Source organism: Palaemon carinicauda, chromosome 36, assembly GCF_036898095.1.
Source record: "Palaemon carinicauda isolate YSFRI2023 chromosome 36, ASM3689809v2, whole genome shotgun sequence".
Lineage (NCBI taxonomy): Eukaryota > Metazoa > Arthropoda > Malacostraca > Decapoda > Palaemonidae > Palaemon > Palaemon carinicauda.
Genome location: NC_090760.1, coordinates 68,674,995 through 68,697,247, shown reverse-complemented (window position 1 = coordinate 68,697,247; position 22,253 = coordinate 68,674,995). Strand labels below are relative to the sequence as shown.

At 37.5% G+C, this 22,253-nt stretch overlaps 1 protein-coding gene across 1 annotated transcript in view; it reads left to right on the top strand.

Moving 5' to 3' along the window:
* The first annotated feature begins 16,176 nt into the window (after positions 1-16,176).
* Positions 16,177-22,253, top strand: part of mRpL4 (mitochondrial ribosomal protein L4) — a 52,729-nt gene continuing 46,652 nt past the window's right edge. The window contains exons 1-2 of the mRNA XM_068360125.1: positions 16,177-16,326; positions 18,007-18,104. Of these exons, the coding sequence (XP_068216226.1) occupies positions 16,276-16,326; positions 18,007-18,104 (149 nt within the window). The 5' untranslated portion in view covers positions 16,177-16,275. The remainder of the gene's footprint in view (positions 16,327-18,006; positions 18,105-22,253) is intronic.

Below are 22,253 nucleotides of genomic sequence, written 5' to 3'. Positions count from 1 at the left end.
ATATCGTATTTGGGGTCTTCATATATCGCGGTATTTTCGAAATTTCCGGAAAATCCGCGATATGTTTATGTATATGGGTTATGAAAAAAATCCGCGAAGTGGTGAATCCGCGATGGTCGAACCGCGAAGTAGCGAGGACTCACTGTATTCAGTTCCTAGACAGGAGAACTGAACCTCTTTCCTGATCCTGCTTTTCTTGCCAAGAATGAGAATCTGCCCACTGAAGGAAGATACCTCTCTGAGCCCTGTAGAGTGTCTTAAGGTCTATCTTCGAAGAACCTCAGACTTCAAGGGAGGACAGCTCGTCAGAGGCGAAAACCTCAGGATCAAAACTTACCCCTAAGACAAATGAGAGCAAAGCTCACCTACCTTATTCACAGAGTGGATCCTGACAGTACACACGCAGGTCACGATCCAAGGAAAGTTGCTTCTCCGTCGAACTTCTTCCAACACAGGGGCTTTGGAAGACTCCGCTCATACACTGGGTGGAGATCATCCAGAGTCTTTTACAGACACTATACACAGCAAGTACATGAAATAAAACATGTTGTGTTGGTGGAGGGTAGTGTTATAAAACCCGTCGTCTAGCGCTGCGATGAACAGTGAACTGCTTTGGGACTTTCCAGTGCATCGGGTGCAGGGGTACATTTACCCTCGAGTGAAAATCACAACAATGATTAACATACTGTTCCATATAGGTGCATATCTGAACAATAACACCAGTGCCGAGTGAACGCTGCGTCATGGTGTTCATGCATTCCCAAAATCTGTACAAGTCGGTCAGATTTGGTTTCACATCTCCAATGAGTGGCATCATTTCGATGAAATTACACATTTTTTCGATGAGAAAATATGGACCCTGATATGTTTTAAATGGTGGATCAGATTCATACCCTATTGTAACTACACTTGATAATCTAGTTGCAAGGTAGAAATACTAGAAAGGCTCAACTTTAAATCAGAGTGCAGATTTCCATGATATGTGAAAGGTAATCTCTAAGTATTACCTTCCGTCCCTACAGAAAATCAAGCCTTGAATCCTTATTGTCGATGTCGACACTTTCCCTGCAGGGGGCAGGAAGCCCTAAGCCAGTTCCAAGCTTATTGGAAATGACAGATAACAGTAATGTCATACACAGGTCTAAGAGACCAGATAAGGACCACATTCAAGGTAGAAGGCACTTATACAACCCCACAGATATAGTAGTGTACTTTCAAATTAATTCTCTGGTATGCTTCCATCAGGACGACATGGCCGAGCCCAAAAAATAACAAATTTGGAAATAATTTGTATTTTTCCCAACATACAAACCTGGAGCTATTTATAGGGTAATACTTTCGGCAACGCTGAAAACCAGCCAAGACAATTTTAGTGAGGGATAATTACCCCATCCGCTAGCTACCCCGCTCACTCACACCTGTCGGTTGAGTAACCACTTTTGCTTTCTGGCAGGACTTCTAGGGGGACAGGGTGGCGGGCCAATTTGTATAAATAGCTCCAGGTTTATATGTTAGGAAAAATACAAATTATTTCCAAATTTGTTATTTGTTCCGACACAGATACAAACCTTCGCTATTTATAGGGTGACTTACTCTTAGGAGGGAGGAGGTTCTACCAACTGGCCTTGGCCATGACCCGAGGTTCCTTCAAATTGATTTTTGATCTAATTAGTAGGAACCCTACCCTCGCTAAAATCAAAGTATTACAAGGTAACTCAATGATAGCGGCCTGCAGAAGCTTGTGTGAGAGACACTAGTGGTTTGTCTTTACGTAGGAACTCGAGGATTCTAAGAAATTTTAAATGGCTCCAGACTATTTTGTATCTAACCTTTCTTTCTTTCTTGTTTAGGATCAACCAATTCATTTCTAGTAGGATGGCACAGTGATCATAATACACCATTTCTTTTGATATCCTGTAGGGTGTTATCACTTTATCTTCATCAATTACCATGCTACTTATACCTTCTTCGTCTTCTTCTCTAACTAGAGCATAATCTATCACTGATTTCTTCTCTTTTTCAATTCTCGTCCAAGTCTCTCTGCATTTCTGGATGCCATTTGCAAATATCATGTTGGACTCCTCTGCCAAATCTCTTAACATTTTACCCGATTTTGAAATCTCATTACTATAGTTTTTTATAATGCTTCCTACTTTACAGTTGAAGTCTCCCATTACAACTACTTTTTCTTCTCTGCTATTTGCTATCATTATTTCTTCTTTAATAGACTTGTACATATTTTCTAAATGGCTTGACTTTGTTTTATTTTCTTGTGGGGCATAAATTACTCCTAATCTAACTTTAGTCTTCCCATTATCAATTTTTACCCACTGTGACTCGTGAGCCTGGTTTTCGCTTTTCATTTCCACCGTTACATTTTCCAATTCATTTTTTACTGTAATCAACACTCCTCCCCCGTTTGATTTTCTGTTATTATCAAAGACCCTATAACCAGCTATCTTCAAATTTTCTTCCTCCTTCAGATGAGTTTCTGTGCTGCAAATAACAGTTGGTTTAACTTTCTCTATTATTTCCTCTAGCGAGTCCACTTTTGATTTCATCCCCCTTATATCAATGTAATATATCTTGAAAGCTTTATAAAATTTGCTTTCTTTTTTCCTCTCTTTTCATTTCTTTTTTTTTCTCTTCCATTTTTACAAGCAACGGCCTGTTCTTCCTTGACCACCCTTTTGTATCATGTAGTCCAATCCTAGGGCTGTGTTGGGGTTTCCGACCGCCTTTTCTGCCCACGTCAAGTTGTGTTGACTCGGGTTGTACGATTTTTCGTACCTTATCTCGTAAATCAATCTCCCCATTTCCTCCATTCTTGAACTTAAAAAATCTATTTGGTTTTCCATACTTTTTTTACTAGGACCGTTGCTTACATCATTCTTTACTTTTTCCTCCTCAATATGTTTATACTGCTCCTTGTTTCCTCTAACTTCTGATCTGGTTTCTTTATTTCTAATGTTGTAGTGTCTGAATGAGCATATTTGGCCTCTTTTGCAGGCACTGTTCACATAATCTCTACATATTTTCAATCCATCATTCAGTTATTTTTTTTTTTTTTTTGCCCATTTTCTTATTTTTCCAGTGACCATATTTGCACTCCTTATCTAACCTACACTTGCCTTCTTTGTAATACTTTCACTAAATGTGCTTCCTCAATCCACTTCTCTGAGATCGACCTTTTTTACAGACTTCATTTCTAAAGAAAAAGCATATTTAGGGGGTCTTTTCTTTCCCATTTTCTGAGGGAATCTCCTTCTGTTCTTTCTCTTTTTCATCTTTAATTGTTTCACCTTTGCTTTCTTCATTATTTACACCTGAATTTTCCCCCTCTGTTATCTCTGTTCTTTCTAAACTAGTTGCCCTTTCATTTGCCAACTCCTCTACTTTGCCCTCTGTTACCAATTCTCTGTTGAGGATCCTCATGTCCTCAATTTGGGACCATTGGTTCCCTGTCGTTTGTTTATGGTCTGCAAGTTCGCCTAGGCACAATTCTAGGCTTTCTATATAGTTCTGGCAATCTTTTTCAAGCCTTTCTATTTCCGCATCGCGTGAACTGATTTTGAAGCAGTCTTCTTCCAGCATTTTAGACACCAAATTTATGTGGCATACCATTTCCGATACTGACATTCCATTTTCTCCCTTCTCGTTTCTGTCCTTTTCGCCACAACATTTTCCCATCAGGAAATGTTTTGTTTCCACTGGTTCCTGGTTCCTTATTGCTCACTCCGCAAAATAAGTTTGCAGGCACTATCACTTTATAGATAGATGCAACGCTTCTAAGCTTATTCGTATTATTGTTATTAAGCTTATATTACCTGCACCTTAAATAAATTAATACCGGTTTGGCAGCCTAGGGATCGGGTACCACCGGGGTTCCAGCACGAATACGTCAAGTAAAGTCACATAATAATAAAAGGATAAAATTTCATGTATGCAATATCACATCCTATATATCTTGCCTAACTAGCTAATATAATAGCGTAAAGCCGGGAAGTGTCGCCCTACTATCTAAATAATATGCAAAAATGTAACGAGCGACAGCAGCCGTAAAATTCATGCCTCCGATCTCAGAAATGGGTATTATTACAGTTTCAGCCATTATGGGAAATCTATTTTATTAATATTTTTCCCGAGTAAAGCACGTGATAACAAAACACTTCTTCTCAATACATTATTGTCGCTAATGCTTACTTACAGAAAAAAAAAAAATATTCCAGGTATTGAAGGTCTTGACTTTTTCTAAGTTTAGTGTATATCTTTCCATGGGTACGCAAGATAGCTCTTGTTAGTTTGTATATCTGTTTTCATCTTACTTGGCTCCTCCCCATTGCATAATGTGACAATATTTGCTTGAATGCGCATTTCCTCCTCCCACTAATGTCGCTCCTCCAATCAAAATACTACTGGGATCTTTTCAAGAGTTATTATTGGCTTTCTGCTAGTAATGTCGCTCTTCCAATGAAATTAGTTTTTTTTTTTCAAGAGTTATCGTTGGCTATTTTTTTCAGGTATTTTGTTTTTTTCCCATTTCATTATGGGAGAAACGCCTGATTGTCGTTTGTTTTCGATTTTGAAACCTGCCTGTCTCTAAACGTTCAGCACTCTCGTTACTTAACTGTCATGGATTCTCCGGTGTAGGTGTGCAATATATGTCGCTATTCGTATTTTGAGGTGATCGCTCGATTTCATGTTAGTTATAATGGTACTCCAGAGGTTGTGAATAGGTTTCTTAGAGAGCATTCAGTATTACCCATAAGTGTTAAGTGTGCTAAATGTGATTCACCTTTACTTTTCCGTGAGGATAGGCATTAGGTAGGTCTAGGGTCTGAGACTGGGGTCGTTCTCAGTTAGGTTAGGGGGGTTTGTTAGGTTAGCTGGTTTAGTTTAGGGATAGGTTTAGGGTTTGTGATGAAAGATTAAGGTCTGTGGTATACTTAACAGCTTTCAGGATTTGTTTTCTAACATAAACCATTTTTTATATTGCAAATATCATGAATATCATTTGACGCCCCCCCCCCCCCCACCCAAAACACCGGTTACCACCTGGTGTCCCCCATAATTGTTGGGATGAAGTAGGGTCTTTCTGCATTACAACATATGAAACAAAAACAATAAAAACACGGTTACAAACACTGATTTTCCTGGAAAAACTCGTTGTTTTAACTCCAATTACATAGTAAATCTCTAAATAGTATGGTTTGCGGTCAAAATAAACGTTAAATCCGTTAGAACTACACTATTTCTGATGCAACAAATATATTTTTATTCCAAAAGGTAAGGAGGTGTATGTTGCGTTTATGGATCTGGAGAAAGCATATGATAGAGTTGATAGGGAAGCAATGTGGAATGTGATGAGGTTATATGGAGTTGGTGGAAGGTTGTTGCAAGCAGTGAAAAGTTTCTACACAGGTAGTAAAGCATGTGTTAGAATAGGAAATGAGGTGAGCGATTGGTTTCCGGTGAGAGTGGGGCTGAGACAGGGATGTGTGATGTCGCCGTGGTTGTTTAACTTGTATGTTGATGGAGTGGTGAGAGAGGTGAATGCTAGAGTGCTTGGACGAGGATTAAAACTGGTAGGCGAGAATGATCATGAATGGGAGGTAAATCAGTTGTTGTTTGCGGATGATACTGTACTGGTAGCAGACACAGAAGAGAAGCTTGACCGACTAGTGACAGAATTTGGAAGGGTGTGTGAGAGAAGGAAGTTGAGAGTTAATGTGGGTAAGAGTAAGGTTATGAGATGTACGAGAAGGGAAGGTGGTGCAAGGTTGAATGTCATGTTGAATGGAGAGTTACTTGAGGAGGTGGATCAGTTTAAGTACTTGGGGTCTGTTGTTGCAGCAAATGGTGGAGTGGAAGCAGATGTACGTCAGAGAGTGAATGAAGGTTGCAAAGTGTTGGGGGCAGTTAAGGGAGTAGTAAAAAATAGAGGATTGGGCATGAATGTAAAGAGAGTTCTATATGAGAAAGTGATTGTACCAACTGTGATGTATGGATCGGAGTTGTGGGGAATGAAAGTGATGGAGAGACAGAAATTGAATGTGTTTGAGATGAAGTGTCTGAGGAGTATGGCTGGTGTATCTCGAGTAGATAGGGTTAGGAACGAAGTGGTGAGGGTGAGAACGGGTGTAAGAAATGAGTTAGCGGCTAGAGTGGATATGAATGTGTTGAGGTGGTTTGGCCATGTTGAGAGAATGGAAAATGGCTGTCTGCTAAAGAAGGTGATGAATGCAAGAGTTGATGGGAGAAGTACAAGAGGAAGGCCAAGGTTTGGGTGGATGGATGGTGTGAAGAAAGCTCTGGGTGATAGGAGGATAGATGTGAGAGAGGCAAGAGAGCGTGCTAGAAATAGGAATGAATGGCGAGCGATTGTGACGCAGTTCCGGTAGGCCCTGCTGCTTCCTCCGGTGCCTTAGATGACCGCGGAGGTAGCAGCAGTAGGGGACTCAGCAGTATGAAGCTTCATCTGTGGTGGAAATGTGGGAGGTTGGGCTGTGGCACCCTAGCAGTACCAGCTGAACTCGGCTGAGTCCCTGGTTAGGCTGGAGGAACGTAGAGAGTAGAGGTCCCCTTTTTGTTTTGTTTCTTGTTGTTGTCGGCTACCCCCCAAAATTGGGGGAAGTGCCTTTGGTATATGTATGTGTATGTAACAAATATATTTTTATTCCAGTTTCCCCATAATAGTTGAAACTGTAATTTTACCAAAATTAATACTCAACTTTCCAGATGACGATGATGCTGATGAGTACATGTTGAAAAAAGGGTCCAAAAACTTGAAAAAAGACCGTGCTAAGGTAGCAGGCCACAGCTCACGACACAAGTGTCAAGTTCCAGATTGTCAGATCAAATTCAGGTTGAAGCTTTGCCTTTGCAACGGCGCCTCTGTGTCTTTAGTTTTGTGTGCTCCTTATTTTCACTAGTTTTTCTCTTTTCATCCACATTTGTTGTAGTACATTTTCTTATTTTCAATATTTTCTTCACAAAAAAGGAATTTTCCAACTGTTTGTGCACTATCTTCTTCGTATGGTTGTTGGAGCTCAATTGCTTTTATTCTTGTATCACTATACTGTGGACAATATAACATAAAGTGGTTGGCATTTTCTCCAACATCACAGAATACACAGTTTATATTTCCATCTTGGTGTCTTTTTTTTTATATTCAAGCCCAATGTGTTTGTCCTTGCTCTGAATAATAAAATTGACGAAAATGTGTTGTCATATATTTCCTCCTCCTTGATTTCACTTTTCCAGTTTTTATACAGAATTAAACTCTCCTTGCACTCCATTTCACTCTTCCATTTGCTTGTGTCCCATTTTCTTGTTTTCTTCTTTACATCCTCTTTCGCACATCTCTCAACTTCTCTCATCGCCATCCCACATTCTTCAGCATACTTCTTCACATGCATCACCACTTCCTCCCTTTTTCTTCCATATCATTGACTATTGCTGTTAGTAAGCCCTTCTCTCCCTTATAAATGCTATTAAGGTACTTCAGCTTTCCATCTATTACCCTTGTATTCATAGCAGGTGCCCCTACATCCCCTCTCAAGGCTACAATTGCTGTATTCTTTACACCCCTAATATCCTTCTATACACTCCATTCTCAATTCTCTACAACTTTTCTATTTCAGTTTCCGTTGAGTTAATTACATTTTTTCCATATAATACAGATGGCAGTGCTACACTTTTCCAGTATGTTTTCCCTATCAGTATTTTATTGCAACTTTTTTCTACGATTGAATACGTAAGATTAGCTAGCTTTTGCGCATTAACTATCATTTCACTTTTCTGTGTTTTGAACATATTCCTACTGTCATCTACCTTGATACCTAGGTATATAATATTGCTTACTACTCTTATTCCTTCTATGTTATTTGGTTTCTCCTTCATATTATGTATAAGTACACTACTTTTAATAGGTAGTATGTTGGCCAGGGCACCAGCCGCCCGTTGAGATACTACCGCTAGAAAGTTAGGGGGTCCTTTGACTGGCCAGACAGTACCATATTGGATCCTTCTCTCTGGTTACGGTTCTTTCCCTTTGCCTACACAGACATCGAATAGTCTGGCCTATTCTTTACAGATTCTCCTCTGTCCTCATACACCTGACAACACTGAGATTACTAAACAATTCTTCTTCACCCCAGGGGTTAACTACGGCAATGTAATTGTTCAGTGGCTACTTTCCTCTTGGTAAGGGTAGAAGAGACTCTTTAGCTATGGCAAGCAGCTCTTCTAGGAGAAGGACACTCCAAAATCAAACCATTGTTCTCTAGTCTTGGGTAGTGCTATAGCCTCTGTACCATGGCCTTCCACTGTCTTGGGTTAGAGTTCTCTTGCTTGAGGGTACACTCAGGCACACTGTTGTATCTAGTTTCTCTTTCTCTTGTTTTGTTGAAGTTTTTATTGTTTATATAGGAAATATTTATTTAAATGTTGTTACTATTCTTAAAATATTTTATTTTTCCATGTTTCCTTTCCTCACTGAGCTATTTTCCCTGTTGGGGCCCCTGGGCTTATAGCATCCTGCTTTTCCAACTAGGGTTGTAGCTTAGCATTTAATAATAATAATAATAATAATAATAATAATAATAATAATAATAATATTTATGTCCAAACCACATTGCTTACCTATATCTATCACTCTCCTTATGTTCAATTCAGCATCCTCTATACTCTCAGCAAGCACTAATACATCATCAGCAAAAAATAATACTACTAGCTTTATAATATCATTTCTAAAACAATCACCTTCCTTTTCTACGTGTTTTATAATATGATAAATAATTAATTTGAACAATGTTGCAGAGCCAGTACAGCCTTGCTTTATTCCACTACTTACGCCCAATTTTTGTTCTACTCTTTCCCCTATGTCTAACGTAGTAGAGTCTCCCATACACACACACACACACACACACACATATATATATATAGAGAGAGAGAGAGAGAGAGAGAGAGAGAGAGAGAGAGAGAGAGAGAAATTTCAAATGTGAAAAGAATCGTATGTACATTTAAACAATATATCTTATGCAAATGCTAGTTAATTCTGGAATGAAAGGGACAAGGATTTTTCGTGAACTTTATCATATTTGAAGCAATTATAATACCTGGTAAGAGAGAGATTGGGGTTCGACTTTTTTTTTTCTTTTTTCTTTTTAGCCTGAATCCAGGAAGGATGTTGCCATCAAAGAATCAAAAGACTTGTGAAATATGCAGATATTCATTAAATCTGTCGCCGTACAAACGAGACTGGCAACATTAATTTCAAAATTAACTTATTTTCCCTTCTATGTTTATTAAAATTGTGAATCCAGACTCTTGTGTAATTTATAGTTCAGATTAAAATAACGATTTTCAATCGCAAGTAATTTCCTACTCAAACACCATCGTCAGGTTTACCAGGAAGGCTATCTTCGAAAGCTGAGACTGGGAGTTAAGGAAGGCATAAGAGTTCCTCTGACTTATGCGCTGCTGTTGGTAAATGAATCAAATTCACATGAGATATTTCGTTTAAACACCCCAGTTAGTTATTTATTATACGAATGAATTTAAGTCATCATTTTATCTGAAAGATGACCGTACTGCTGATATATTTTACCTGTACCCTTTATGACGACATATTGCCTAATAAACACATGATTAATGTTACAATATACGAATTAAAATTACGTTGTCGTCACTATTTATAATATATTATTATAACACCTCACTCAAACTCAACAGAGAGAGGCCAAAACAAGCTGTAAAATTCATCCCACTCTTGATGACGTCACAAAGACGTATTTTCTTAATAAAAAATAATGATTTAGAACTCATAATTTATCACTCTTAAAAGACATGTTATTAGAATAACATATTTTGAAACATATATTTTTAATTCCCTTTAAAAAACAAAAAAAAAAAAAAAGAAAATCTTCAGCTTTTCCTCCCTAAGCTAGAGCGTTTTAAAAAGATTTTGTGGAAATCCGGGCAGTTTCTCAAACAGCAACTCATAAGACCCTAGAACTCTCTCATAGCGGTAAATTCCTGTCCTCTGATTGGCCAAATCTTCCTGAACTGTGATTGGCTGTTCCCTTCAGTTCCTATAGCTTCACGTACATACGCACACACATCTGAGATCGTAGCCAATTTTATAGGTCAGTATTCCTTGAAATATGGTGTATTTATTTAATTTTTACCGCTTAACAAGATCCATTATCTATTTATTATTCAATAAATAACTATTATGAGTTGACTTTTATGAAAATTGTAATTTTAAATGATAATTCATATGCAATAAGTGTAGATTTTCGCCCTTAAAAATACGATTTCATGACGTCACATAGAACCACCAATCAGAGCTGAGAAAGAATTGACCGATGAGACGCCAGATATTTCCCGCTACCAAGGCATAAGGTTCCTTTGACATATGGGCTGCTGTCGGCAAACGAGTCAAATTCACATGAGATATTTCGTTTAAACGCTCCAGTTAAAAGGGACTTTTTATTCATTCATTATCTGTTATTTTTTTTTATTTAACGTATGTATAACAATTATTTAAGATCCAATTTATTTTTATAAATGAATTTAAGTCATCATTTATCTGAAAGATGTATACTGCTTTTTTTACCACTACCCTTTATGACGACATATTTCCTAATAAACACATGATTAATGTAACAAAATACGAATTAAAGTTACGTTTTTACTTCACTATTTAAGCTTGATATAATCAATAATGGTTCAACTTAAACCACAAACAGAATCAAAGACATGCTGTAAAATTCATCTTACTTTTGATGACGTCACATAGACGTATTTTCTGAATAAAAATAATGATTTTAGTACTCATAATTTCTATCTAATATTAAAATTATTTTTAGAAAAACATTAAAAAAATCTTATAAGGGTTTGTCTATCTATATAGTATGAAATATATATCTCTAATTCCTTTAAAACAATCGCAGAAAATATAACTTAATTCAACTTTAAACAGCAGTGCATGGGACACCGAAACTCTCTCTCAGCGGGTAAATTCCTCTCCTCTGATTGGCCAAATCTTCCTGAGCTGTGATTGGCGGTTTCATTCAGTTCGTGTAGCTTCACGTACACACGCACACACATCTCAGATCGTAGCCAAGATCAAAAGGTAAGTATTCCTTAAAATGTAGTGCATTTATTTGATTTATACCCTTTAACGAGATTCATTATCTATTTATTACTTTATAAAAAACTATTATAAAGTTATTTTTTTTATAAAAAATTTAATTTTAAATGATAATTTTATTTGCAAGTTTTCGCCCCCCAAAATACGATTTCATGACGTCACATACAACCACCAATCAGAGCTAAGGAAGGACTGATCACTGAGACGCCACATATTTCCAGGTGAAAGGGTTCCTCTGAGTCGTGGGAAGTCAAATTCACATGAGATATTTCGTTTTAACCAAAATGGACTTATCATCATCATCCTGTTGTTTTTTTTAATTTTACGTATGTTTAACAAAGATATTTAAGATCCAATTCATTAATGAATGAATTTAAGTCATTTATCTGAAAGATGTATACTGCTGATATTTTTTTACCTGTACCCTTTATGACGACATATTTCCTAATAAACACATGATTAATGTAACGAAATAAGAATTAAAGATGATGACGTCACGAAGACGTATTTTCTGAACAAAAATAACGATTTGGTACTAATAATTTCTTTTAATATTAAAATTATTTTTCAAAACATTAAAAAATCTTAGAGGGGTTTGTCTATCTATATATTATGAAACATATATCTCTAATTCCCTTAAAACAATCGCAAAAAATCTTCATTCAGCTTTAAACAGCAGTGCATAGGACCCCAAAACTCTCCCAGCGGGTAAATTCCTGTCCTCTGATTGGCCAAATATTCCTGAGCTGTGATTGGTGGTTCCATTAATTTCCTGTAGCTTCACGCACATACGCACACACATTTGAGATCGTAGCCAATTTCATAGGTCAGTATTCCTTAAAATATGGTGTATTTATTTAATTTTTACCCCTTAACAAGATCCATTATCTTTTTTTTACCTAATAAATAATTATTGTAAGTTTATCTTTATAAAAATTTTAATTTTAAATAATAATTAATTTGCAATAAGTGTAGGTGTTCGCCCTTAAAAATACGATTTCATGACGTCACATAGAACCACCAATCAGAGCTGAGATTGAATTGACCAATGAGACGCTAGATATTTCCCACTAAAAATGCATAAGGTGAGAGGGTTCTTCTGACTTATGGGCTGCTGTTGGCAAATAAGTTAAATTTACGCGTCAGTTTATTCAAGCGCTCTAGCTAAAAGGCCAGCCAGACCAAAACGGCTAGCGGCGAGGTTAGCGGCAAGAGGTTCCCGCGGCAAATTGAAACCTTTTTAAGGAAGACTATGGCCTTGTAATGGTAACAAAAGGGAAAATAAAACCAACGAAAAATCCAAAAATCACAATAGAAAAAGTAAAGAATTGCCTGGGAAAATTAAAGGCCAAAAAAAAAAAGTGGCAGGACCAGATGGCCTAAAATCCGAGCTATAAGGCACTAGGAAATAACAAAATATGTCTTGAAACCTTACAGAAATGTTATCAAAATAAGTTGGACGAAAAAGAAAAACCAAATATGTGGAAGAAGTCAAGAACAAAGATGGTTGAAAAGAAAAGAAGGCCAAAGGCGAAAGACCCAAGACCCATTGCTCTACTAAATATTTCATATAAAATATTCATGATGATGGTGAAAGAGGAAATAGAAGACCACATAAGAATGAATGAAGAAGACAATGAATGTCAAGCAGGATTTACAGGTGGAGGCAAGATAGAGGACAATATCTTTATATTACAGTATTGTGTGGAACAAGGCAGAAATAAAAAGGAAACTAGAAAGTGGGATACTGAAAAGTAGAAAGTAAAGTGAGCTTAGAAATGTATAGAACGTTGAAGAAAGAAATTTGAAGAGTTAACTTATGACAATACATTGGCTTCGGTGATAGTTTTAGAGCAAGAACTAATACGTTAAAACTAAATATTGTAAATAGACACAATGTAAACTGTAATTTTTGTGAAAATTAAGAGGAAGATTTGATACATTTTTTGTTGTTTTGCTAGGAATATAGAAAAGAAAGGAATGAAGTAATTGAGCTACAACAACCATACGAGGAAGACTTAAAGAAGATAGTGGGATTATTCTTATTTAGTGAAACAAATATAGAAAAGAAAAGAGAAGTATTAAACCTGATGTGGAAGAAAAGACAAAACAGTACAAGAAGATAAACATTGGAGGCGCCGTTGTAAAGGATACGCCTCACCCCAGAACCTGAACCCTGGTCTGCACTCTGCTGGCTTACACCCTACAGAATATCAAAAGAAATGGTGTATTCTGATCACTGTGCCATCCTACTCGAAATGAATTGGTTGACCCTAAACAAGAAAGAAAGAAAAGTAAGATATAAAATAGTCTGGAACCATCTAAAAGTCCACAAAGATAAAAAGGAACTCATAAAGATTGCCAAAGAAAAAGCTAATATAAGAATAAAATATTCAAAATGGCTAAAAAAAGTGCAAGAAATATTAAGAAAATGTAGTGTAAAAGAGACAAACAGAAAAAACAAGAGGTCCAAGGAATTAAGGAAATTAATGAAACTTAAAAGAACCTTAAAAAAGAATTGTATTAATGTTGGAAAGGAAAACAATGAGGTCAAGAGAAGAATGAAAGTACAGGAGAGCCTTGTTGACCTATACATACAAGAAGAAAAACAAAAAGAGGAAGGTTTAAGAATAATCAAGCAAGTAGAAGAAATCAAAGCAAAAGGAGGTATGAACAGCACAGCCTTCTGGGAATTCAAGAAGAAAGTGGATGGAAAAATGCCAGTAAATGTACAGCAATCAGAGGAAAAGATGGAGAAATAATAGAGGATATTGAAGAAATAAAGAAAGAATATGAGAAATTCTACAGTGATTTATTTAAGCTAGAAAATCCCCTAAGTGAAGAAGAGACCCTGGCAGAAGAAATCAACAACATGTTTGATAAATGGCTGTCAGGAAGTGACAGAGTGAGATCCAGCAAGGAAGAAAAAATAACATATCAAGAAGTAGAAGCCATCATAAAAAGCCTGAAAGACAAATACACAATGGACAGGCAAGGATTGAACAATGTTATGATTAAAATGATGGGGAATGAGATAATAGAAAGCCTGAAGCTGATACTCACAGAAATTGACGAAAGCATATGTATCCCTAAAGAGTGGGAAGAGATGTGGATACTTTCAATCCACAAAAAGGGAAATAAAATGGAACTAGAAAATAAAAGAGGCTTATTTATTACAAGCATAATTAGTAAAATATACGAGAAAATAAGGATGAAAAAATATAAGGACAGATTCAAAGAAGAGATGAGTCGATTCCAGTGTGGAGGCATTGAAGGAAGATCTACGGCCGATCATCTGCTTACACTAAATGCAGTAATAGACTATAACGCCTATTTGGGAGGGTCGACATACGTATGGTTCTGTGATGCGTATAAGTGTTTTGATAAGCTAGATCTAAAGGACTGCATAAAAGAAATGGGAAAAATGATAGGATGGAAAGAAGCATTGATAGTTAAAAAAATGAATGAAAAAGGTAGAGCAGCCATCAACTGCCCAGCAGGTACAACAGAAGATATAACGATTGAAGGAAATGTTAGACAAGGAACTATATATGGACCCAAGCTATGCAGTATAGCAACTGACAAAGTTAATAGCATTAGCAGAAAAAATATCACATTAATAAGAAATATTGAAATTGAATCACTTGTATATGTAGATGATATAATGTTTCCCTCAGGAAGGAAAGATGGTATCGAATGTGCCATAAGTAACTGCCATAGCCTAGAGACCCTAAAGAAGTTCACTATAAACACCAACCCCAAAAAATCGGGTGTATTAAGAATTAACAAAAGAAAGAAAGAGAAAGAGGTGGAGATTGAAACAAAAGTGAAGAACGGAAAAGTAAGTTTAGTTAAGGAATATAAGTATCTGGGTGAATGGTATACAGAGAAGGGAAACAAAGAATTGAGTATCAGTAAAAAAACCCAGAGGGTTGCATATATGACCCAAGAAATAAGAAAATATGGGGATACGAGAAAAGTTGGAAAGATGGCATTGGAAGTCAGAAAGAAAATATATGAAACAGTAGTTGTACCAACAATATTTGCCAACGTGGAGACCTGGAGTGTAATTAGGGACAAAGATATGAAAGATCTAGAAAACCTCCAATACAAGATAATAAGAAATATGTATGAACTACCTGCGAGTACTCCATATTGGGGCATACTTGCAGAAACAGGAATATGGCCGGTGTCCTGCAGAATAGAATATAAGAAGTTAATGCTCTTCCATAACATCATAAACTCCGAGGAAAAAAGATTAGTAAGAGAGATAATTGAGGATCAGTTGAAGAACCCGTATGGGAAGTGCTGGAGCAAGAGCGTAGAAGAAATCTGCAGTAAATATGGGATGGAAGTGGAAGAAATAAGAAGTTGGGGGAAAAGGACCCTGAAAAAAGAAATCAAGAAAAGAATTATAGAAAAAATAGAAGAAACTATTGAAGAAAAAAAGAAAATAATGAAAAAATTAAGATTTATTAAAGGAAATGGCCCTATGCCTTATATCAGAGAAATGTATCTGGATAAGGCATCCCTTGTCATGAAAGCAAGATTAAATATGCTCAACTTAAAAGCAAATTTCAGGGGAAAATATGATGACAATTTGTGTGATTTATGCAAAGAGGAAGAAGACACCACCGAACATTTATTTTTATGCCCAAAGTTAGATCAGCTGAAGAATGTAGAAATAAGTTTAGGTATGCTAAAAAATCCTAGCAGGGATCTGGCTGCATTTATAGATAGGGCAATGAATATAAAAGAAGAGTTTAGGAAGCCCAAACTGATTACCACAATAGGTTGCCAAAACTGATGATAGCAAGGTGTTATCCTATCCAATTTCAAAGTATAAGGGAATAAAAGTAAAGATTGTGAACCTCATTATGATATTAATTTATTTAAGGCACAGATGATATAAACTTAATAATAAGAATAAGCTTAGAAGCTTTGCACCTATCTATAAAGAGATAGAGTGCCCGCAAACTTATTTTGCGGAGTGAGTAATAAGGAATAAGGAACTTACTGTTCGCTCGTGTTGTCATGCTGCACAGCTGCAGCCGTCAACAATAACAGTTCTTGCTCTTCAACTTCTTCTCAGTTAATAGCACTTACAATTGGTTGCAATGCTTCCTAGTGTTCGCTTTTCTATTTCAAGATGGGGTTTGACGTTAAGAGTGAGTTTTCTGATTTAAACTATGGTATATTAATCTGTTTTGGTTAACCTATTCACCTTGGGAAGGATAAGGTAGCCTAAGCGTATCGTCGGCTTATTGTAATACACTATTTAATAAAATAATTTACCTTGGAAATGTTGGTATCGTGAAATTATTCTGAAGAGTATATACCTGTAGAACCTACGGTAAAAAATTAAAGTTCCTGGGACAAGTTCCATTGGGCTTCAGTTGTAAGACAAGCAATTGGTTATAGTCTAACCTGACTAAGTTTTCGATTCCCCTTTACTCATTCCAAGAAACTGAGGAATTTGGGCTCACTACTTTAGGGGTAACTATATGATACTTTAATTTATAGCCAATTACATGAACCATGTATTTCCCCTACTCACTATCTTGTGTTTTATGCATTTCTGACCATGATTGTCAGGGCAAACCATCCGTTCATGAGTTTTTGGACCCCCTTATGTAAAGACAATTATGGGGACCCCGGTGGGAAATCTGTGTTTGTGGGTGGGGAAATGCCAAGAAACGAGTGATTTGCAGCAATAATAATTGTCAGAAATGCAAAATAAACTCGATACCCAGTTGGAAAAATATAAGGTTCATGTAAGTTGCTGAAAATTGAAATTTTTGTACTGGCTGCGCTCATAATTCCTGTGGCTCGGTATTTAAAGTTATTTTTTTACTTTCACATGAACTATAGCTGTACCGTACACTGAACGGAGAGCATTTCCATCATAATTAATTGCCAACAGATGAAACAACACTAAATTTCGAAATAGGTTGTACTTCCCTTAAGTTCCCTCTTGGAGACTTCTTTGTGTGATTGTGGTTTAACTCAAACTGGAATGAAGGGTGGGAAAAAATTGGCCGTTGTAGAACAACATCAGGGAACTTGTGCCTAAACATTTGGAAATTCCTAACTGGTTAAAAAAGCCAAGTAATGATTACTTAATACAAAAAACAGAAAAGCTGGCCAAAGCAAATGCAAGCAAGCATACACAGTTACCGCAGTAACTCGACATCAGTCTCCCAGATGTAAACAATAGACCACATTTTAATAAACCGATGCATAAGTTATTATGCCCCAGCCCCTATTAAACATATAGAGAAAAATACCAAACTAGCCAGCTCTCGTCCATTTCTTATACCGAATTTCGGTTTTGCTAGTAATCAAAGTCTCATATTAACCCTACTGGATGTGCAGGTGTGAGACAGCAATCTACAGAAAGTTTGGAGCCTTTGTATATCAGCAGCCAGTTCCTCTAGCGTGCGTAATAAATGGACATCAGCTAACCTAAACTTCCACCCTACACTGCTGTAGTTTTAGTCAGCCGTCTCCATACATACAGGTTGGAAAAGTAGCCAAGTGAGGAAAGGAAACAAGGGAATAAATTAACTACAAGAGAAGTAATGAACAATAGAAGTAGGATATTTTGAGGACAATAACAACGTTAAAACAGACATTTCCAATAGAAACTATAAGAAGAGACCCATGTGAGCCTGTTCAATATAAAATAACATTCACTGCAACTTTGAACTTTTGAAATATCAACTAATCATTTTTACTGCCATATTTATCTGAGATATTACTCTGGTTAGATTATAAAATGTCTGCTTAAACTAACAGAATTCTGTGTAGATGGTACAATAAACAAATCTGATTTTTTATTCTTTCAGAGTCTAACCACGAGTACATTACAGAGGAGTGAGTTAGCTCCTGCAGTGTCTGGCACAACAGCACCTTTGATTATCGAAAGAGAATTTGAACGTCCAAGGTGAGTACATACGTTTTTATATATTTTTTTTATGTATGGAACTCATGAAGTTGAAAGAAGCTTGTATGTAGTGAAAAGAGGAAATCTATTTTCAGTTTAATGGTTTGAATCATTATGTACAATCTGCAGAAGCAATTGAGGTACAAAATGTATAGTGTATCATGGAGTAGATTTATTTGTACACAGCATTTTGAAAATTCACTAAATGATATACAGTACAATACAATACCAAAGAATGTATAATTCTCTAGCAATGCTGCTGTTGTTTATTTTTCAATATTAAACTTACCCGATAATCATGTAGCTGTCAACTCCGTTGCCCGACAGAATTCTACGGGAGGGATACGCCAGCTATCACTATACTAGAAGGGGGTGTACTCACAAGCGCCACCTGTGGCCAGGTACTACAGTACTTGTTGTTGACGCCACCTCACTTTTTCCTCTGTCGTGCTTCCGGCAAGACGTTCTTGGATACGCTTATGATTTTGGAGTATTGTTCACGGTTTGGTGAAGTATTTCTCTAAAATTTGCAGCTATTCGCTATACTGGAAACTTCTATATTAGCTTAGTTAGCTTTTGGAATTAATTTGATTAATTATGGTGACGAAGAGAGTATGAACTCTCTTTCACCTTTAAATGGCCGACCCTTCCCTTAGACGGAAGTGTTGGTGTCTAAGAGAGTATAGACTCTCTTTCTTAATTTTGCTTAACAAAAGTTATAGATTTATTTTATATCTCTCCGCCTCTTATAGGCCTCTTCGATTAACTTCCTTTTATTATAAACTTATTAAAATTAATTTTTATATTTGTTTATATTCGACCTTCCTAATATAGGCGGTCTTTTCTTGGTACCGAAGTTAATTTACTTTGAGCCCGTCATTTCGGTTTTACCTGTTAACATATTATGCTATTTTAATGTCTTTGAAAGAATTTCTTTGATAGTCTCGTACTGTTTTCAAAGTTGAACTAACGTTTTGTTTTGTCTCTGCAGTTGTTGACGTTCAGAACGTTCAACTTGCGCTCTATCGTTACGATAGAGAAAGAATTTTCACGGTTTCATGTTGCAGTAAGAGTAACCGTGTCTAGCGTTTTGTTCATTCTTTCTTAACTTAATGGTTTTTATCCTAATAAAGGAACTTTTCATTTTGGGAAATATTTCAGTTTTTTCCTTTAACAATAATATGTTTTAACGATATATATGATTGGGCTCTTCTCTCAGGTTCTAAGTCAAGAGAGAGAGAGAGAGAGAGAGATAGAGACGGAGGGAGAAAGAGGAGGATAAACGTTTCATTCAAGCGAGTAACGTTGTTATCGTTTTTGCTCTTCTCCCTAGTCTCTTTAGGGGAAGAAGGTAAACGTTTCTAGAGTGATCTAGTGTTTAGTCTCTTTCCAGCCACTGAATTATTTATCTTTCATTAGATTTTTCTGTTACATTGTAATTCTGTTTTCGCAATTACTAACTTTTGAGAAAGGATAGAATTGCGTGTTTCAGGTACAAACCACTTAAAGTTTCGAGTTCAGTGAAATAAGTGCAAACAGAAAATCAAAGTGATAAGTGATTAGCGCAAAGTGTGTCAGTGTTGTGCGTGAGGGTACTTCTGTGCGCGCCAGTCGTCCTCCCAGTCCGGGACCTCTTGCAAGCTCCCAAGCCCAGGGGAGAAGCAATGTCGAAGGGCAAAAGGGTTCAGCAGGCCTTGATCGGCGCACAGAAGTATCCTCGGTGGTTGCGGGCGTGTCTTACCGAGACCGTCACTCCCACCCGCAGACGATTGAGCCCTTATTTTGCTCGTCTGCAGAAGAAATTTAGGGGAGAAAACGCTGGTCTCAGGTCTCAAGACCTCTTAAACGTAAAGTCCAGACCTATGCCAGACGTACGAAGTTAGAGTTCAACAACCCGGATGCAGTCATTGGGTTAGCTCTGACTCGCCGCAGTCATCAGTTGAATGCACTCCGCCTAAGAGGAGTAAGGTTCTGCCGCAACAGATCTCTGCTGTTAAGGCTTTACCTCAGCAGACCTTAGTGTCTGCCGACCCCAAGTTGACTCTACTGCAGTCCATGCAGTCACAACTTTCGGTCTTGATGCGTGAGTGTCGGGCTGAGAAGGTTGCGCCTCCGCCTGCGCTCGCTCCGCCTGCGCTCGCTCCTCCTGCGCTCCCTCCGCCTGCGCTCCCTCCGCCTGCGCTCGCTCCGCCTGACCGCAGTACCGCCTGCCAGGCGTACGATGTTGAGCCACGTTATGAGTTTACTGATCCCAGTGGTGTGCAGCTCCCTCCGCCTTCCTTAAGGCAACCTCAGCAATGGGAACAGGAGGCTTATACCTCTCTTCCTCCGCTTCCACTTGCTGTTCCACCAGTGAGGCAACACTCGCTTGAGGTACAACAACCTCTCCCATCCATGAGTCAGTCTCCTCAGCTCTCGCTGCAGCGAGCTCAACCCTCCTCAAGGCAAGCACCTCAACACCTTAGCCTTGCGCCTCAGGAGCCTCAACTTGCGAGACTTTTACTGTGTTCTGCGCAGCCACTACCTTTTCGCTCTCAGCTCACACCGCAGGAACCTCAACTCGTTCCTCAGGAACTTGCTACTGCGCATCCGCCAACCACTCAGCAAGCGCAACCCTTGAGTTCAGCCACTCATGCCAGGAGTCAGCCTCCTCCACCCACTACTTCTTTTGATCAGCCTTTGCAGACTGAGCCTCAGGTGTTCCCTCAACAGAGTCTTGAAGAGGAAACCACAACTATTGTTGTTCCAGCTCGTTCTGACTCTGCTGTTCAGCATACCTTACCTCCATTTTCAACATTATGATAATGGAGGTTATTTGTATTACTTATAAAAATATATTTGTATTCCTTGCAATATATTTTTAACAATATCGCAAAATATGGCAAAAATATGAATCATGAGTTATGAATGTAAGGTTAATATTATGTTGATTTTTCAATATTAAACTTACCCGATAATCATGTAGCTGTCAACTCCGTTGCCCGACAGAATTCTATGGAGGGATACGCCAGCTATCACAATACTAGAAGGGGGTGTATTTACCAGCGCCACCTGTGGCCAGGTACTCAAGTACTTCTTGTTGACACCTCCTCAATTATTCCTCTGTCGTGCTTCCGGCAAGACGTTCTGGGATACGCTTATGTTCTTGGAGTATTTTCACGACTTTGGTGAAGTATTTCTCTTTGATTTCGGCTGTCGCTTTACTGGAAACTTCTATATTAGCTTAGTTAGCTTTTGGAATTAATTTGATTAATTATGGTGACGAGAGAGTATGAACTCTCGTTCACCTTTCAATGGCCGACCCTTCCCTTAGACGGAAGTGTTGGTGTCTAAGAGAGTATAGACTCTCTTTCTTAATTTTGCTTAACAAAAGTTATAGATTTATTTTATATCTCTCCGCCTCTTATAGGCCTCTTCGATTAACTTCCTTTTATTATAAACTCATTAAAATTAATTTTTATATTTGTTTATATTCGACCTTCCTAATAGTAGGCGGTCTTTCACCGAAGTTAATAAACTTTGAGCCCGTCATTTCGGTTTTACCTGTTAACATATTATGCTATTTCCGCCACAGAGTTTGAAAGAATTTCTTTGATAGTCTCGTACTATTTTCAAAGTTGAACTAACGTTTTGTTTTGTCTCTGCAGTTGTTGACGTTCAGAACGTTCAACTTGCACTCTATCGTTACGATAGAGAAAGAATGTTCACGGTTTCACGTTGCAGTAAGAGTAACCGTGTCTAGCGTTTTGTTCATTCTTTCTTAACTTAATGGTTTTGATCCTAATAAAGGAACTTTTCAGTTTTTTCCTTTAACAATAATATGTTTTAATGATATATATGATTGGGCTCTTCTCTCAGGTTCTAAGTCAAGAGAGAGAGAGAGAGAGAGAGAGATAGAGACGGAGGGAGAAAGAGGATAAACGTTTCATTCAAGCCTGCCAGGCGTACGAGTAACGTCGTTATCGTTTTTGCTCTTCTCCCTAGTCTCTTTAGGGGAAGAAACTAAACGTTTCTAGAGTGATCTAGTGTTTAGTCTCTTTCCAGCCACTGAATTATCTTTCATTAGATTTTTCTGTTACATTGTAATTCTGTTTTCGCAATTACTAACTTTGAGAAAGGATAGAATTGCGTATTTCAGGTACAAACCAC